This window comes from Cherax quadricarinatus, chromosome 39 (assembly GCF_038502225.1).
Source record: "Cherax quadricarinatus isolate ZL_2023a chromosome 39, ASM3850222v1, whole genome shotgun sequence".
Lineage (NCBI taxonomy): Eukaryota > Metazoa > Arthropoda > Malacostraca > Decapoda > Parastacidae > Cherax > Cherax quadricarinatus.
In genome coordinates, this window is record NC_091330.1 from 5,647,348 (window position 1) to 5,668,303 (window position 20,956).

Genomic DNA, 20,956 nt, shown 5'->3' on the forward strand with positions numbered 1-20,956 from the left:
ACAGCTAGAGAGTTGTGGTAAGTCTTATTAACGCCCTCGCTGTCAGCCTTTGATTTATATGCCTCTGTCTCCCTCATCCATCCCTTTAATTTATCTTCTTTTCCCACGTTTTCGCAGGCACACACTCACTTTCACTAGCCAGGAGTATCCTCGGAGTATACCTGGAGTATACCTGGAGTATACCAGCCTAAATATATCTCACAAATTTGTCACACTCACAGAAGCACTTACGATAATTCTGTCTTACACTTGTTATCATGCTGACATGTTCACAGTTGCCGTCAAGAACACATATGTAGCTTCATAGTAGCACACGCATACACACGCACACGCACGCATACGCAAAGGCACGTATACATGCACCAATACGCGTACTAACTTACAAAATCAAATAATGAGAAAGATCAAGGAGTTAACATTACTCCCAACCAGTCACCAGAATCATATTAAGGGAATAAAATCGGTGGCTCTCAAGATTACATATGCAACATCTGATCGACCAGTTCTCGAATACACAGCCCCGGTGTGGAACCCACACCGAATAAAACAAAGATTTTTATGAGTTTTGAATTTGTCTATAGATCTGGTATGGAAACCGACACACAAAAAAGTTATAAAAAGACTCCTCGAACTGGAACTCACGAGACTATGTTAACAAGGAAATAGAGGAGACATGACTATAATATACAAAGCCCTTGTGGCTTAGCGCTTCTTTTTGATTATAATAATAATATACAAAATACTTGAGAAGTAGACAAGATACCACAGAGGTATTATAAACATGGTGGACAGATATACAAGCACAGACATTAGAAAATATTAATGACACACACACTCAGATGAGCCATGGGGATGCTAGGAAGTATTTCTTCAGCCTTAGAGTTGTCAGGAAGTGAAGCAATTTGGAAAGTGAAGTAGTGGAGGCAGGATCCATACATAGCTTTAAGAACAGGTACGATAAGGCTCTTGGAGCAAGGAGAGTGTGAACCTAGCGAAGAGGCTGAGCCAGGAGCTAGGACTCGACCACTGAAACCACAAATAAGTGAGTACAGATAGGTGAGTTCACACACACACACACACATCTATGTATAGTAAGTCCTCACTTAACGTCGTTGAGAGATTCTTGGAAACTGCGGCGTATAACGAAATCAATTTTACCATAGACTAATTTATATAAACATCAAGGGTGCATATTCCCCCTTTTGCACTAATTGCAACAGGGTTAAATCAAGCTATAAATGTTTGAAGAGTTAAAGTATTAACGAGCACTTCCTATGACTATGCAGTTAGAAAACAAATGTGTAAACGCCACACACAGACAACGGCCCCGGCCGGGAATCGATTTTTTTCCTTATCAACGTTATAACGAAACAACGTTGAACGAAACTACGTTAAGTGAGGACTTACTGTACTTTTAAAAACATTAAAGAATCACAAATATATTTAGCACACTGTCATGTTTCTCACCATCTTAAAGCTAATGTTTAATTATCATAGATGGTTATTATAAAGAAAAAGATAAACAAAATTAATGATGCGTGAATAATCACACGCACAGTGCAAGTTATCAACTTCACATATATAATTCAGAGTCCTTTTCAACATATGCAGTGAACATAAGGCTGCATGTGACCTGTTTACCATCAGTCACTAGAAATTTTAGTAAACTTTTAGTGTATATGCACTGAGCTACACACCACCTATCGATGTATATAACCTTGTGAATAACTAAAGAAAGTGTAACACCCAATAATACCCCACATGCCTGGAGGGTGTTATAGGGGTCAACTCTCCCGCGGACCGGTCCATGACCAGGCCTCCTCAAGGCCTGGTCATGAAGAAAGAAACCCAGAAAATTGATTGGTTTGTATATTTCGACCCTAGCAGGGGGTCGAAATATACAGATGAAATGTACAGACCCCATCAGGGGGTTGAAATATACACATGTGGGTTATTATTGAGTATATATCCCTGTGTTTGTTTTGTTATATTTCTCCTGGTGCTCATTTTTTTTTTTTTCATATTTCCTCGAGTTACGTGTTGAACGCATTCATGTCAATATATTATTAATTTCACCTTAAGTCGTAAGCTTTTCTCTCATTATTCATTTCTCAGTGTGTGGTAAAATAACACGAGAAAGACTTTCCGATTGCATATCAAGCTAGCAGGTGTCAAGGGCCCTTGTGTCCCTCTCGCAAGTCCACCGTAACACAGTGTTGTGGAATCCAGTCACTGGGCCGTTATCATGTTCATTTTTCTTTCACAGTTTAAAGGGACGTAATAATGACAAGTATCGAGGTACACATTATCAAACGGGTAAACTACATGATCAATTTGTGAACAAAAGTGTACATTTCCTTACACTCGTGTACTACACATAGCATAAATTTACTACACTGTTGTACCTCTGGGTTTTTTGACCATTCACGTCTGTGTAAGTCAGAAATATTTCGCAGTCATCTGACGCTAGTGCTCTCCTCGTGCTGCCGTCAAAGACGCCAGTGAAGAGTTTTTAAATGCAAAGAAATGAAGCTACTCAACCTTTCTGTGGGTTAAGTCTAATTACTTCCCACTTCCAAAGCTGTGTATGACCCTTATTCGTGATTACAATAATCAGTAATCACCTAAATCTACTGTCATTTTATCGTATGAATAACTACCCACTTTTCGCCAAAAAAAAATAAATAAAATCTATTGTAATAAATAATTATGGGATAGAATATAAATGTCAAGCAGCATATAAATTTTTATATGTTTATACGAGATGTCAAAACCAGGAATACTAATTAAATTTCGAGAAAAATCAGGATATTATGGTGAATTTTTTTTCACTGGAGTCGAGACGGAATAACAGAGAGATGATGACCGAAATTATCACTGAGGTTGTTGGAAAATGGGCCGAAGAGAGTAAAGCCGGAAGGTACCAGGAACTGAGACTGGTACCGGAACGAGACTTTAGTGGCGGAACCTTCTCTCTAGGTGCAGCTTTCCCCAAGTCATAAGAAAGATCTTCTTAGAACGGAACGTCGTCCCGGTAAAGACCTTGTTCTGCAAAGTGTATCATCGTTTTCAGCCCCTGAATGATTGGACTTGGAATTCTAAGGTTTGGAACCTAGCATATGAGGTGTGGAGCCTAGCAGGTGATGAGGTATGGAGCCTAGCACATGAGGTGTGGAACCTAGCATATGAGGCGTGGAGCTTAGCACATGATGAGGTGTGGAGCCTAGTATATGATGTGGTGTGGAGCCGAGCACATGATGAGGTGTGGAGCCTAGCACATGAAATAAGAAGTTACTGCTAACCACTGATTCCCAGCACCCATGAAAGAGAAGTTGCTAACCACTGATACGCAGCACCAGTAAGCCAGTGGTTCTTAAGCCCTCAGTGGCACAGGAGACGCTTGTCTTGTTACCTAAACTCGAGCAAGGCTAAACGTGGATCCAAATAAAGTCCTGTCGACAAGAGTGAAGGAAAGATGCCAGCTTTTACTCGGACAACGTTTCGCTCTTGAACAGTATCAAGTCACCTTAATGAAGCTCTACACCGAGCGAAACGTTCTCTCAATGAAGTGTGCCTTCACCACGTAGACATGTTGTATATAGGAGTGTGTTAAAGCGATGCCGGTGAAGAAGGCTTTTGATCCCGAGGAACGGAGCTACCCATACCCCCCCATCCATAGATCAAACCTGATTACCTCCCATTCCCCCAGGCGCTGCATGACCGCCTAAGGTCCAAGCGCTTCCCCATAATAATAATAATAATAATAATAATAATAATAACAAAATAATATTTATAATAATTATAATATATCCCGGTGATGTGATAGGTCGAGCGGACTTTTTTTGTTGTCTGTTATTTCGTAAGCAAGTAATTCACATATCGAATATGTATATAAATAATAAAGAAATATATGCTGGTTAATAGACTTTACTTTACTCTCCTAGCATTTATATATATATATATATATATATATATATATATATATATATATATATATATATATATATATATATATATATATATATATATATATATATATATATATATATATATATGCAAAACAACCACTCTGAAAGAATAGAGAAATTCCAAGCGCTTTCGTGACTACTCACATTATCAAGGAACTATTCAACTAAAAATATGTTGGTTCTCCCTTACCATGAAAACTTGGTTGATATGCCTTCTCTTCTTAAGACTTTTAATATTAAAGTTGTATTCAAAAATCTTGATACAGTAAAAAAACTTTTGATAAAGAATTCCCCCCAAAATGCTGATGGATGTGTCTATAAGATTCCTTATAAAATTTGCGATAAAGTTTATTACGGTCAAATAATGTGAGTAGTCACGAAAGCGCTTGGAATTTCTCTATTCTTTCAGAGTGGTTGTTTTGCATATTTTGAAATCACCTGTTTACTGTGATCTTATTGCATATATATATATATATATATATATATATATATATATATATATATATATATATATATATATATATATATATATATATATATATATATATATATATATATATATATTATACATATATATATATGTCGTTCCGAATAGCTAAAATTGGTCAATTAGCAAGAACTCGTTTAAAATTAAGTCCTTTCTAAAAAAAAAATTATACGTTTAAAGATATATTTTTCAATTTATGTTAATGTAAATATTAATAATTTTGTACCAACAGAACCTTAGAAAACTTACCTAACCTTATTATAACAAGCGCAATTTAATTTAGCTTAGATAAGTTTACAGTAATTTAATAAACACATGAAATATATTTTTTTCGTTAGGTTCAGAATGATTTTTGCGAAATTATTGCATACACAAAGTTTCGCTTGTCTTATTGGGCAAGAAGAGCGTTGCTATTTAAGCCAAAATCGCAAGTTTTACCTATTCGGCACCTCAATTGGGAAACACTTCCAGCTTCTTAGGACATTTATTGAATTACCATCAACGTTTCTGTGACCAGTCATCTTTAGGATTCATTTCTGGAACATGATATAACAATATACAATAATATAATGTTTACTGAGAGAGAGAGAGAATAAACGAAAGTGATGCATAGCATCAACCACTGGATAACACCCAGGTACCTACTTACTGCTAGGTGAGCAGGAACAGAAGGTGTCTTAAGGAAACACGCCCTATTGTTCCACCCGTACCGGGGATCGAACCATTATAACACAGCTCTTCCTGTTGATGGTTTATAAGGGCCACTGACAAATTACGCCGTATCGAGCCCTTTTAGCATCGTCAATGCAAACAGAGGGTAAGCAGTCGTAGCCCTTAAAATGGAACAACACCAGCAATGAGTAACCTTCACACCACAAGTTCTTCCCAATGACTGACCCGTCGCTCAAAGATGGTTGGCTGGTAAACAGCTCAGCATAACGATAGTTTTGGCAGATATGACATTAGTGGTATCATTGTCTGAGATAACTTAGTATGCCCATAATATTATTAAAACTTTGTTGCAGCGCTGTATAGCCCTTGTGGTTTAGCGCTTCTTTTTGATAATAATAATAATAATAATTAAAACTTGTTACATGTTTTTGAGTATTATTATTATTACCAGCAGTATCATGGGAAGCGCTAAACCCTGAGGGATTATAGAGCGTGTGCGTGTGTGTGGGGAGGGGGGGGGGAATGGATGGAAGGCAGTCATGCTTAATTCAAGGAATTGGAACTCAGACTCAGTTCCCTGGATCAAGAGCCCCTCACCAGCATCCAGGAACCTCCTTTGAGCTGTATATGTTGTTGAAAGATTGAGACGCACCAATATAGCACACACTACGGGCCTTTGACAGTAATGAACTTACCAGCCTGGACGGTGCTCCGGGGGGGTCAACGCCCCCCGCGGCCCGGTCCATGACCAAGCCTTGCTAACAACGGAACGCTAATTTTTTTCAAGGTGGTAGTGGTCGGATCGTGTGTTCATCAGTTAGCTGATGAACATATGCACGACACCTGTCTTTATTACCGAAACATTTCGCCTGCGCAGCAGGCTTCTTCAGGCTGGACGTTTTCATTTTAAATTTTAATCAGGAGAAAGCGCTAAACCCACAGGGGTCTCATGGCTTTCCCCCCCCCGGGGGAGAATCGGGAGACACCCAGTTTCGATCACAGGAGAGGGAAGTCCACTTCCTCAGATCGAAAAGCCCCTCACCAACATCAAGGCAACTGCCTCGAGTCTTCGCAGGCGAAACGTACCGGCAGAAAAGTGCTGCACAAGTGTCTTATTCGTCAACTTGTCGGTACAGTGTACCATCACACAACATGACCAGCCTGCTGACCGGTCTCGGCCAGCTACCGGTAGATTGCCATTGACGTTTCCTATGTTATATAATCATGGGGAAGCGCTAAACCCTTAGGATTATGCAGCGCCTGTGGGGGGGAGGGGATGGAAGGTATTCAGTCTTAATTCAGGGAACTGGAGCACAGATCCAATTCCCTAGATCAAGAGCCCCTCACCAGCGTGAAGGAACCACCCTTGAGGGGAGATGACGTTTCCTTCACCTTTGTTTTAGTGCCTTTAATGTGAGTATATAGCGCCTTTAACGGATCTGTGTAACCTTTAACAGTGGCTTCTATCGCCTTCAACCGGTTTCTAGCGTAATGGCGGTACTGAGATAGTTCTAGTGCTATTGGATGTTCTGGTAGGCCAGGGATGGTTCTGGTGGTGCTGAGATGGTTCTGGTGGTGCTGAGATGGTTCTGGTGGTGCTGAGATGGTTCTGGTGGTGCTGAGATGGTTCTGGTGGTGCTGAGATGGTTCTGGTGGTGCTGAGATGGTTCTGGTGGTGCTGAGATGGTTCTGGTGGTGCTGAGATGGTTCTGGTGGTGCTGAGATGGTTCTGGTGGTGCTGAGATGGTTCTGGTGGTGCTGAGATGGTTCTGGTGGTGCTGAGATGGTTCTGGTGGTGCTGAGATGGTTCTGGTGGTGCTGAGATGGTTCTGGTGGTGCTGAGATGGTTCTGGTGGTGCTGAGATGGTTCTGGTGGTGCTGAGATGGTTCTGGTGGTGCTGAGATGGTTCTGGTGGTGCTGAGATGGTTCTGGTGGTGCTGAGATGGTTCTGGTGGTGCTGAGATGGTTCTGGTGGTGCTGAGATGGTTCTGGTGGTGCTGAGATGGTTCTGGTGGTGCTGAGATGGTTCTGGTGGTGCTGAGATGGTTCTGGTGGTGCTGAGATGGTTCTGGTGGTGCTGAGATGGTTCTGGTGGTGCTGAGATGGTTCTGGTGGTGCTGAGATGGTTCTGGTGGTGCTGAGATGGTTCTGGTGGTGCTGAGATGGTTCTGGTGGTGCTGAGATGGTTCTGGTGGTGCTGAGATGGTTCTGGTGGTGCTGAGATGGTTCTGGTGGTGCTGAGATGGTTCTGGTGGTGCTGAGATGGTTCTGGTGGTGCTGAGATGGTTCTGGTGGTGCTGAGATGGTTCTGGTGGTGCTGAGATGGTTCTGGTGGTGCTGAGATGGTTCTGGTGGTGCTGAGATGGTTCTGGTGGTGCTGAGATGGTTCTGGTGGTGCTGAGATGGTTCTGGTGGTGCTGAGATGGTTCTGGTGGTGCTGAGATGGTTCTGGTGGTGCTGAGATGGTTCTGGTGGTGCTGAGATGGTTCTGGTGGTGCTGAGATGGTTCTGGTGGTGCTGAGATGGTTCTGGTGGTGCTGAGATGGTTCTGGTGGTGCTGAGATGGTTCTGGTGGTGCTGAGATGGTTCTGGTGGTGCTGAGATGGTTCTGGTGGTGCTGAGATGGTTCTGGTGATGCTTATTATATGACTTGTTCTTTCTCTCTCTTTTTCACCCTGTGACCTCCATTAATACCCATCACTTTTGACCTTCCTAGAGCCTGACTCTATCATAACGATAAGCTTTATAAAGCTGTGACTTACATCTATTTGTGTACATAAGATATAAGTCCAGTCCTGGGCGAGACGTCTGAATGAGGTAATTTCTCCCCTAGCGATTACTGTATTAAGTACAGATATCCAATGTAATTTGCATATGAAAGCACTGAGATTATATTAACATTTATTCCAACTCACATTATATATATATATATATATATATATATATATATATATATATATATATATATATATATATATATATATATATATATATATATATATATATATATATATAATATGCAAAACAACCAGTGTGAAAAAATTTCGTGACTTCTCACATTATCTAGGTATAAGATGTGTTATTGAATCATATATCATGTTAAATATTCCAGTGCTCTTACTGATTTTTTTTTTTGTATCATTAAACTCTGTATTACCTCAGTGTAAATCCGTACATCCTGCTCAGTGTTTATAATCACAGGTTGTTTTATCTGTACCAGTGATATGTTGTTTTAATATTCAGTGAGACTCATCTCATATATTTCAACTTTCTGGGTAGTAATGTTCTGAAGCTGTGTTTTTTGTTATTCCGAAAGTGTGGTGTTCAGTTCTATATCTGTGATGCTCAGTGCCACATCTGTAATGTTCAACACCACGTCTGTGATGCTAGTACTACATCTGTAGTGTTCAACACCACATCTCTGATGCTAGTATCTCATCTGTAGTGTTCAACACCTCGTCTGTGATGCTAGTATTTCATCTGTAGTGTTCAACACCACATCTCTGATGCTAGTATCTCATCTGTAGTGTTCAACACCACATCTCTGATGCTAGTATCTCATCTGTAGTGTTCAACACCACATCTCTGATGCTAGTATCTCATCTGTAGTGTTCAACACCACATCTCTGATGCTAGTATCTCATCTGTAGTGTTCAACACCACATCTTTGATGCTAGTATCTCATCTGTAGTGTTCAACACCACATCTCTGATGCTAGTATCTCATCTGGAGTGTTCAACACCACATCTCTGATGCTAGTATCTCATCTGTAGTGTTCAACACCACATCTCTGATGCTAGTATCTCATCTGTAGTGTTCAACACCACATCTCTGATGCTAGTATCTCATCTGTAGTGTTCAACACCACATCTCTGATGCTAGTATCTCATCTGTAGTGTTCAACACCACATCTTTGATGCTAGTATCTCATCTGTAGTGTTCAACACCACATCTCTGATGCTAGTATCTCATCTGTAGTGTTCAACACCACATCTCTGATGCTAGTATCTCATCTGTAGTGTTCAACACCACATCTCTGATGCTAGTATCTCATCTGTAGTGTTCAACACCACATCTCTGATGCTAGTATCTCATCTGTAGTGTTCAACACCACATCTCTGATGCTAGTATCTCATCTGTAGTGTTCAACACCACATCTTTGATGCTAGTATCTCATCTGTAGTGTTCAACACCACATCTCTGATGCTAGTATCTCATCTGTAGTGTTCAACACCACATCTCTGATGCTAGTATCTCATCTGTAGTGTTCAACACCACATCTCTGATGCTAGTATCTCATCTGTAGTGTTCAACACCACATCTTTGATGCTAGTATCTCATCTGTAGTGTTCAACACCACATCTCTGATGCTAGTATCTCATCTGTAGTGTTCAACACCACATCTCTGATGCTAGTATCTCATCTGTAGTGTTCAACACCACATCTCTGATGCTAGTATCTCATCTGTAGTGTTCAACACCACGTCTGTGATGCTCAGTACCACATCGGGGCCAAAACCATTTATTATACAATACTGATCACTTCACTTATTCTTTTCTTAACTAAAATATATATAAATTTGATCACAACCATCACAAGTTATAATTATTTTTACATTATTAAAAAAAAAAGACGACAGTTCAACTTCGGCAACTATTAAAAATATACAAGAGACTTTAAAGTTTCAAATGACGTAAACAGCGACATCAAACAAGGTGCTCATCTCTAATATAAAGATTAGAATTATAGACTCTTTGTAACAGCCTAGTTGATCAGGCCCTGATCCATCGGGAGGCCTGGTCGTGGACCGGGCCGCGGGGGCGTTGATCCCCGGAATAACCTCCAGGTAACCTCCAGGTATATACACACACCTCTCGGTATATATATGTATACTCGGTGACGGAATAGTTAATTTGGTAGGTTTGAAGCCTATCGCCTTCACGTGGGTTACTTGAGGCTGCAGTGAACTGCAGCCTCAATATACACTGAAGGATTTACACTGTATATACACTGAAGGATTTACGCCTTTCGGTATATATACACAGAAACCTTTCAGTATATTTACTGAAACATGTACACTTGCATGTGCATATACACCAAGATGCACAGCTCAGTGTATTTACACTGATATACACACTTCAGTGTATTTACACTGATACACTGAGGTGTGTAGATTTTCACTGATATACACAAGTTTCAGTGGATATGCAGGATATACACTGAGACACATGCGCCTTTCAGTATACAGAGATACATACCTTTCAAATGATATGCACTGAGAGATGCACAGCTTTCAGTGTATATACGAGAGATACATATACTTCAATGTATATATAATGTATATATAATGAGGAACATGTTATTCAGTGTACATTCACAGAGATATACACTTTTCAATGTATATTCAGTGAGATACATACAGTGTGTATAGAATGAGAGATACATACTGATCAGTGTATGTACACTGGGATATACGCAAATTATAACGAGCTCAAAACAAAGCCTAAGTTCAACGTATTACGAGTAAGTTTTAAATCTTATTTCAGTTCTAGCTGGTTCATTTCGAAGCTTTGTTGAATCTGTGAATAGAGAACTGAACCTCAGAACCAGGGTTCCGAATACTGGCATTCAAGGCTGCCATGAATATAATTAACAACATCAATAAGAAGAAGAAGAAGAAGAAGAAGAAGAAGAAGAAGAAGAAGAAGAAGAAGAAGAAGAAGAAGAAGAAGAAGAAGAAGAAGAAGAAGAAGAATTTGACGAAATTATTCACCAAATTATATTAGTATTCTAGTCTGCACTAAGGACATCAATTCTATATCACTGGAATTCATTTCCAAACAGTATTTGGCATTGTGTGCTGAAGCTTAAAATTTGGTAGCACCTCTTCAGAAAGAAAAAAAAATCTAAATCTGTACTTGGTCATCTCACTAAACCTTGTCGAGTGACAAACTATACTTTGTACCGAGAGCAACTGATCAGTGCTAGTAGTTAACACTGTGGTCTCGCATCCCGTTTCAGCAACAAAACATTCGCTGGCGAGGCGAAGTTGAACACTGATGTACACAAGGGGCAGTGTGTGCGAGAAGTTTGTTTTGGGTTGTGGCTCCCTTTGATACCATGTACTGTACTTCCTGATAGTTATCAGCTGTTCAGTTACATACAGCAGGTTGGTTGGTGAATGGGGTTTAAAGTCTACTACACGAGGGGTCATTAAGGCTGCAGCTCACCTGTACTGTAGACAACCAGTGAAGAACACTTTAATATCTAACATAGGGATTAAGGTAATCTTTTGGTATATATTCAGTGAGAGATATACATCTTTCGGGGTATATTAGGTGTTTGAGTCGACAGCTAACCCATAAATAGAAGATGAAACAAAAGGACGTTTCTGCCCATTCTGAACCCTAATCAAGTCGCAATGGACCGAAACGTCAGCTTCATATCTTATTTATGGATTGCGAATTGTTCCAGCAATGGCACTGTGTTTTTTCTTTTTATTGTTTATCAGTTAATCTTTTGTTGTGAAAACAAATGCTTAAAGAAAGCCTTGGCTTTTGCCAACTCACCAGGTGTGAGGATGTTGCTGCCTTCACAAGTGCACAAGGTAAGGATGTGATTCGTACAGCTGTTTTAAGAAACTTGTGTTGATTTGCATATATAACTGACTTTTACAACTAATGTTGATGTGCTCAGTGGGTTACATACACATGTATAACGTTCATCTTCACAAGTGTTTAAACTTTTCTCCGGCGTTCATGTTGCCACTAGCTAGTACAATTAGCTGGTATTTAAGTAGTCCCACGTTATTCATCTGTTCACCGGGTTTCAATAGTTCAAAGCACTATGTTAATTAGTTTAGTTAATAGGTTTCATTAGTACTAAGTGTTCGTCAGTTCACCAAGTACTGATATATTCAACAATCACGTGTTCGCTCACCAAGCAGCTGGCTACTTGCTAACAATCATTGTTATCCACACTCACGATGATACTTATGGGCTCACCAGACATTACAGAGATCGCACGGTATTGATTTTTTGTTTTTTGAAGACCTGTTATAATCACCAAGACTCCTTGGAGTCTTGGTGATTATATCAGATTATCATTCCCCCATCTCCTTGGTTTTCTCCTTTTAGTTTAACTACCGTTGCGGCCATTACAGACAGGTGACTGTCTAGAGGACGATGGATAGTCTCTTCTGTCTTTGCACAGAAATAAAATCAGCGTAGCCTTGACTCTTCGGAAAGAGCTCATCTGCCCTCCCTGCTGGAGTTCCTGGAGGTGGGGTAGGCTTGGGCAGTGGCCGGCCTCGGAGGAGTCCTGCTGTTGAGAGTGTTCCAGCGACGGGTGAAGGTCACCCGGTAGCTCTCCAGTGATCTTCCTTCCCCCTTCGGGCAGAAGAAGAGGTAGATGAAGGGATTGAAACAGGAGTTGGAAGCTGAGATGATGCCGAAGACAGCTATTACATTGGGGTTGATATGATGAATGTCCCCGAAGGACATCATCAGCTCCTGGAAGAGAGGAAGAGACAAATATATCAAAATCTATAGGCGCACCAAACCTCTATCACTCCTAATTATATTTATTACATAAACTACAAGGGTCACGCAACACATCTAAATAAATAATCAGGAATATAATCCTTATCCGTTGCATCATAAAGAAATTTAATGACTGTTTACCAAAAAACATTTGATCATCTCACCCGAAAAACCTCCCTCTGACGTAATTATATTAACCTTCTCTCATTTGTCTCTTCCCTTCCCACTGTTTCCTTATCTTCCTTCTCCCCGTTTCTTCTCCCTCTCCTCAACTAAAAACGACCACTTTGCATAACCAATAAGGCCCCTGGGAAGGAAGAAATGGAGGTTAGGGAGCGAGAGGGAAAATAAGAAAGAGGGAGAGAAGGTGATTCTCAAACTCCAGTAAAAGTCCTTCGTCTTTTACGAGACTTCGAGAAACCAATTTGATTTCACGATTTTCAAGTAGGACTAAAACAAAATAAAGTAGGACGGTACAATTCATTTTAATAAAAGAAACAAAACAAAACAAGCCTCAAATCATTCATGTGGATAAAATAAACAGATGAGCACGAAAATAACATCGCAGTCCGAAAATTCAAACTGTGCGGGAGGTCAGTAATTAGTTTTTTTTTGTTCGCCTGACTGGTCAGCAGAAACTAGGCCGCGATTACCTTCCGGTAATCACGGCCTAGTTTCCGGTATTACCGGAAGGTAATTCGCCAAACCAGTGGGCATTTTCAAGTCTTTAAAAAGCCTTGACATTTTAAAGCCTCAGCGAAACGTTGTCAACAAAAGATCTCAATACAGTTTGTGTGCCTGTTTCCATGGTGTTGGTATTTTATACCGTTTCCCTGCAAATTGTATTTTAGTCTATTTTACGAAGCGCTATATCCATATGAGTCATTCAGCGTAAGGAGAGGGTGCAGGCTCGATCCCCCTTCCGGTAATCGCGGCCTAGTTTCTGATCAGTCAGGCGAGTTAAAAAGATTTAATAATGGCCTCATTCTCACTGCATTTATGTATGTTTACAATACAATGTGTTGGCAAGTTAATAATAATAATAATAATAATAATAATAATAATCTTTATTTCTACAAGTACATGTACAGGGTATACAGGTCTAGCTGACATCCTTGACACATTACTATATAGAAAGCCCCTCGTTATGCAGAGCATTTCGGACAAATTAGGTCAATTTTGTCCCAGGATGCGACCCACACCAGACGACTAGCGCCCAAGTACCTATTTTACTCCTAGGTGAACAAGGACAGCAGATGTCTTAAGGAAACACGTCCTAATGCTTCCACCTGCACCTGGGATCGAAACACGGGCTTCAGTGTGTGAGTTGAGTGCGCTACCAGTCGAGCTACGAGATTTAGCACTATGAAACACGGGCTTCAGTGTGTGAGCTGAGTGCGCTACCAGTCGAGCTACGAGATTTAGCACTACGAAACACGGGCTTCAGTGTGTGAGCTGAGTGCGCTACCAGTCGAGCTACGAGATTTAGCACTACGAAACACGGGCTTCAGTGTGTGAGCTGAGTGCGCTACCAGTCGAGCTACGAGATTTAGCACTACGAAACACGGGCTTCAGTGTGTGAGTTGAGTGCGCTACCAGTCGAGCTACGAGATTTAGCACTACGAAACACGGGCTTCAGTGTGTGAGCTGAGTGCGCTACCAGTCGAGCTACGAGATTTAGCACTACGAAACACGGACTTCAGTGTGTGAGCTGAGTGCGCTACCAGTCGAGCTACGAGATTTAGCACTACGAAACCCGGACTTCAGTGTGTGAGCTGAGTGCGCTACCAGTCGAGCTACGAGATTTAGCACTATGAAACACGGACTTCAGTGTGTGAGTTGAGTGCGCTACCAGTCGAGCTACGAGATTTAGCACTATGAAACACGGACTTCAGTGTGTGAGCTGAGTGCGCTACCAGTCGAGCTACGAGATTTAGCACTATGAAACAGGTAGGGTATGAGATACGTAATAAAACTATCACACTAAAAAAGAAAATGAGTTGAAGGATTCCCTCGAATTTCGTGAAGTTCTTTTTATTAGCCAATAGAGATACTGTAAACCTGATACAGTATATTAGTGTCTCTGTTCTAGCGCCAGATGGCACCAGTTTCAGTACTTCGTAACATTCAGGAGTGAGAGGTTCACCGATGTACAAGTGGAGCATCGCAGTACGGTACGACGCAGCCGACGGCGTCGTATCATGGTCCTTTCCTGCACTGGGCATCGGTGCACGAGGCATCACTGAACAGATCATAGTATCATGGTGGATTTTAGCGCCGAGCAACGCCCATAGCCAGGGATATCACAACTCAGGGCATCATAACGTGTTGCATCACACCGAGGGGGCATTTATACTTGGCATCAAAATACAGGGCATCGCCATGTGGGGGTATCGTAACACTGGGCATAGCAATACGATCGCTTCGAAGAGCATCTTAACGGGGATAACTAAAATCACAAACAAAAAAATAACAATGGTTATTAATGACCATAATTTTTAAAAGGGAAGACCGGTAAGCCAGCGGAAGGCCTCGGTCAGATGACCAAAAGCTCCAAAGGCGGGTCATCATCTGACTAAGACCCGCGTCAGGAAACATTTGTCCTGTTTCCTGACGAACCTTACCTAACCTAACCTAACTAAAATCACAGGAGATTTCTCATTACATTTAGGGTTAATTTTTGATATTTCAAAACATAAATGGTAATGGTGGCTGTTGAACATTGTTTCGTGTAACGAAAGGGTCACTAGATGCAGGGGAAAGTGTGTGGAGAGGGTTAGTTTGGGAGCTGAGTCACAGGTGGCGCTGACATACACACACACACTCCTACAAGAATGCAGAACGCTAACAAAAAGAGCCCAAAAACATACACAGTCATCCTAAGGTAATTTGTAATACACTAAATTCGAACTTTTCCTTACCTCCCTCACACGTCATCTGCAATGCAAAAAAAGGTCAGGAATTCTTAGTTGCATGAAGGTGATGAAGAATTTACCTGTTGAAAAGTAAATTATACGATGATATATGAATTACACTTTGTTGAACGTTGTCTCTATTAGTTTCACATAACCATCACCTGTATGAAGTAAGTCTTCTTACCTGTATGAAGTAAGTCATCTCACCTGTATGAAGTAAGTCTTCTTACCTGTATGAAGTAAGTCTTCTTACCTGTATGAAGTAAGTCTTCTGACCTGTATGAAGTAAGTCTTCTCACCTGTATGAAGTAAGTCTTCTCACCTGTATGAGCTAAGTCTTCTCACCTGTATGAAGTAAGTCTTCTCACCTGTATGAAGTAAGTCTTCTCACCTGTATGAGCTAAGTCTTCTCACCTGTATGAAGTAAGTTTTCTTACCTGTATGAGGTAAGTCTTCTCACCTGTATGAAATAAGTCTTCTCACCTGTATGAGCTAAGTCTTCTCACCTGTATGAAGTAAGTCTTCTCACCTGTATGAAGTAAGTCATCTCACCTGTATGAAGTAAGTCTTCTCACCTGTATGAAGTAAGTCTTCTCACCTGTATGAAGTAAGTCATCTCACCTGTATGAGCTAAGTCTTCTCACCTGCATGAAGTAAGTCTTCTCACCTGCATGAAGTAAGTCATCTCACCTGTATGAGCTAAGTCTTCTCACCTGTATGAAGTAAGTCTTCTCACCTGTATGAAGTAAGTCTTCTCACCTGTATAAGCTAAGTCTTCTCACCTGTATGAAGTAAGTCTTCTCACCTGTATGAAGTAAGTCTTCTCACCTGTATAAGCTAAGTCTTCTCACCTGTATGAAGTAAGTCTTCTCACCTGTATGAAGTAAGTCTTCTCACCTGTATGAGCTAAGTCTTCTCACCTGCATGAAGTAAGTCTTCTTACCTGTATGAAGTAAGTCTTCTCACCTGTATGAAGTAAGTCATCTCACCTGTATGAGCTAAGTCTTCTCACCTGTATGAAGTAAGTCTTCTCACCTGTATGAAGTAAGTCTTCTCACCTGTATGAGCTAAGTCTTCTCACCTGCATGAAGTAAGTCCTCTTACCTGTATGAAGTAAGTCTTCTCACCTGTATGAAGTACGTCTTCTCACCTGTATGAATTAAGTCTTCTCACCTGTATGAAGTAAGTCATCTCACCTGTATGAGCTAAGTCTTCTCACCTGCATGAAGTAAGTCTTCTCACCTGCATGAAGTAAGTCATCTCACCTGTATGAGCTAAGTCATCTCACCTGTATGAGCTAAGTCTTCTCACCTGTATGAAGTAAGTCTTCTCACCTGTATGAGCTAAGTCTTCTCACCTGCATGAAGTAAGTCTTCTTACCTGTATGAAGTAAGTCATCTCACCTGTATGAGCTAAGTCTTCTCACCTGTATGAAGTAAGTCTTCTCACCTGCATGAAGTAAGTCATCTCACCTGTATGAAGTAAGTCTTCTCACCTGTATGAAGTAAGTCTTTTCACCTGTATGAAGTAAGTCTTCTCACCTGTATGAAGTAAGTCTTCTCACCTGTATGAAGTAAGTCTTCTCACCTGTATGAAGTAAGTCTTCTCACCTGTATGAAGTAAGTCTTCTCACCTGTATGAAGTAAGTCTTCTCACCTGTATGAAGTAAGTCTTTTCACCTGTATGAAGTAAGTCTTCTCACCTGTATGAAGTAAGTCTTCTCACCTGTATGAAGTAAGTCTTCTAACCTGCATGAAGTAAGTCTTCTCACCTGTATGAAGTAAGTCTTCTCACCTGTATGAAGTAAGTCTTCTCACCTGTATGAAGTAAGTCTTCTCACCTGTATGAAGTAAGTCTTCTCACCTGTATGAAGTAAGTCTTCTCACCTGTATGAAGTAAGTCTTCTTACCTGTATGAAGTAAGTCTTCTCACCTGTATGAGCTAAGTCTTGTCACCTGCATGAAGTAAGTCTTCTTACCTGTATGAAGTAAGTCTTCTCACCTGTATGAAGTAAGTCATCTCACCTGTATGAGCTAAGTCTTCTCACCTGTATGAAGTAAGTCTTCTCACCTGTATGAAGTAAGTCTTCTCACCTGTATGAGCTAAGTCTTCTCACCTGCATGAAGTAAGTCCTCTTACCTGTATGAAGTAAGTCTTCTCACCTGTATGAAGTACGTCTTCTCACCTGTATGAATTAAGTCTTCTCACCTGTATGAAGTAAGTCATCTCACCTGTATGAGCTAAGTCTTCTCACCTGCATGAAGTAAGTCTTCTCACCTGCATGAAGTAAGTCATCTCACCTGTATGAGCTAAGTCATCTCACCTGTATGAGCTAAGTCTTCTCACCTGTATGAAGTAAGTCTTCTCACCTGTATGAGCTAAGTCTTCTCACCTGCATGAAGTAAGTCTTCTTACCTGTATGAAGTAAGTCATCTCACCTGTATGAGCTAAGTCTTCTCACCTGTATGAAGTAAGTCTTCTCACCTGCATGAAGTAAGTCATCTCACCTGTATGAAGTAAGTCTTCTCACCTGTATGAAGTAAGTCTTCTTACCTGTATGAAGTAAGTCTTCTCACCTGTATGAAGTAAGTCTTCTAACCTGCATGAAGTAAGTCTTCTTACCTGTATGAAGTAAGTCTTCTCACCTGTATGAAGTAAGTCTTCTAACCTGCATGAAGTAAGTCTTCTCACCTGTATGAAGTAAGTCTTCTCACCTGTATGAAGTAAGTCTTCTCACCTGCATGAAGTAAGTCTTCTCACCTGTATTAAGTAAGTCTTCTCACCTGCATGAAGTAAGTCTTCTCACCTGTATGAAGTAAGTCTTCTAACCTGTATGAAGTAAGTCTTCTCACCTGTATGAAGTAAGTCTTCTCACCTGTATGAAGTAAGTCTTCTTACCTGTATGAAGTAAGTCTTCTCACCTGTATGAAGTAAGACTTCTCACCTGTATGAAGTAAGTGTTCTCACCTGTATGAAGTAAGACTTCTCACCTGTATGAGCTAAGTCTTCTCACCTGTATGAAGTAAGTCTTCTCACCTGTATGAAGTAAGTCTTCTCACCTGTATGAGCTAAGTCTTCTCTGCTGTATGAAGTAAGTCTTCTCACCTGTATGAAGTAAGGCTTCTTACCTGTATGAAGTAAGTCTTCTCACCTGTATGAAATAAGTCTTCTCACCTGTATGAAGTAAGTCTTCTTACCTGTATGAAGTAAGTCTTCTCACCTGTATGAAGTAAGTCTTCTCACCTGTATGAAGTAAGTCTTCTCACCTGTATGAAGTAAGTCTTCTCACCTGTATGAAGTAAGTCTTCTCACCTGTATGAAGTAAGTCTTCTCACCTGTATGAAGTAAGTCTTCTTACCTGTATGAAGTAAGTCTTCTCACCTGTATGAAGTAAGACTTCTCACCTGTATGAAGTAAGTGTTCTCACCTGTATGAAGTAAGACTTCTCACCTGTATGAAGTAAGTCTTCTCACCTGTATGAAGTAAGACTTCTCACCTGTATGAAGTAAGTCTTCTCACCTGTATGAGCTAAGTCTTCTCTGCTGTATGAAGTAAGTCTTCTCACCTGTATGAAGTAAGGCTTCTTACCTGTATGAAGTAAGTCTTCTCACCTGTATGAAGTAAGTCTTCTCACTTGTATGAGCTAAGTCTTCTTACCTGTATGAAGTAAGTCTTCTTACCTGCATGAAGTAAGTCTTCTCACCTGTATGAGCTAAGTCTTCTCACCTGTATGAAGTAAGTCTTCTCACCTGTATGAAGTAAGTCTTCTCACCTGTATGAGCTAAGTCTTCTCTGCTGTATGAAGTAAGTCTTCTCACCTGTATGAAGTAAGGCTTCTTACCTGTATGAAGTAAGTCTTCTCACCTGTATGAAGTAAGTCTTCTCACCTGTATGAAGTAAGTCTTCTTACCTGTATGAAGTAAGTCTTCTCACCTGTATGAAGTAAGTCTTCTCACCTGTATGAAGTAAGTCTTCTCACCTGTATGAAGTAAGTCTTCTTACCTGTATGAAGTAAGTCTTCTCACCTGTATGAAGTAAGACTTCTCACCTGTATGAAGTAAGTGTTCTCACCTGTATGAAGTAAGACTTCTCACCTGTATGAAGTAAGTCTTCTCACCTGTATGAAGTAAGACTTCTCACCTGTATGAAGTAAGTCTTCTCACCTGTATGAGCTAAGTCTTCTCTGCTGTATGAAGTAAGTCTTCTCACCTGTATGAAGTAAGGCTTCTTACCTGTATGAAGTAAGTCTTCTCACCTGTATGAAGTAAGTCTTCTCACCTGTATGAGCTAAGTCTTCTTACCTGTATGAAGTAAGTCTTCTTACCTGCATGAAGTCTTCTCACCTGTATGAGCTAAGTCTTCTCACCTGTATGAAGTAAGTCTTCTCACCTGTATGAAGTAAGGCTTCTTACCTGTATGAAGTAAGTCTTCTCACCTGTATGAAGTAAGTCTTCTCACCTGTATGAGCTAAGTCTTCTCACCTGTATGAAGTAAGTCTTCTTACCTGTATGAGGTAAGTTTTCTCACCTGTATGAAGTAAGTCTTCTCACCTGTATGAAGTAAGTCTTCTTACCTGTATGAGGTAAGTCTTCTCACCTGTATGAAGTAAGTCTTCTCACCTGTATGAAGTAAGTCTTCTCACCTGTATGAAGTAAGTCTTCTCACCTGTATGAAGTAAGTCTTCTTACCTGTATGAGGTAAGTCTTCTCACCTGTATGAAGTAAGTCTTCTCACCTGTATGAAGTAAGTCTTCTCACCTGTATGAAGTAAGTCTTCTCACCTGTATGAAGTAAGTCTTCTCACCTGTATGAAGTAAGTCTTCTCACCTGTATGAAGTAAGTTTTCTTACCTGTATGATGTAAGTCTTCTCACCTGTATGAAGTAAGTCTTCTCACCTGTATAAGCTAAGTCTTCTCACCTGTATGAAGTAAGTTTTCTTACCTGTATGAGCTAAGTCTTCTCACCTGTATGAAGTAAGTCTTCTCACCTGTATGAAGTAAGTCTTCTCACCTGTATGAAGTAAGTCTTCTCACCTGTATGAAGTAAGTCTTCTCACCTGTATGAAGTAAGTCTTCTCACCTGTATGAAGTAAGTTTTCTTATCTGTATGAGGTAAGTCTTCTCACCTGTATGAAGTAAGTCTTCTCACCTGTATGAAGTAAGTCTTCTTACCTCTATGAGCTAAGTCCTCTCACCTGTATGACATACGGGGTGTTGGTAATGAAGAAGGTGACTACAATAACTATAGTCATATTGAGAGTTTTCGTCTTGGCTTGAGGAAGGAGACTGTTTGAGCGATGGCTGTCAATATTCCCTCGCTGCTCGCTTCTGTAAGAGCGTTAGAAGGTGAGTGTGATGAATGCTAGGGAAGGG

At 40.5% G+C, this 20,956-nt stretch overlaps 1 protein-coding gene across 1 annotated transcript in view; it reads right to left on the minus strand.

The window, feature by feature from the left end:
* Positions 1-9,103: 9,103 nt before the first annotated feature.
* The window catches only part of LOC128696296 (cardioacceleratory peptide receptor), a 56,642-nt gene continuing 44,789 nt past the window's right edge, over positions 9,104-20,956 (minus strand). The window contains exons 7-8 of the mRNA XM_053787473.2: positions 20,779-20,911; positions 9,104-12,639 (exon numbers count right to left, since the gene is read on the minus strand). Of these exons, the coding sequence (XP_053643448.1) occupies positions 12,379-12,639; positions 20,779-20,911 (394 nt within the window). The 3' untranslated portion in view covers positions 9,104-12,378. The remainder of the gene's footprint in view (positions 12,640-20,778; positions 20,912-20,956) is intronic.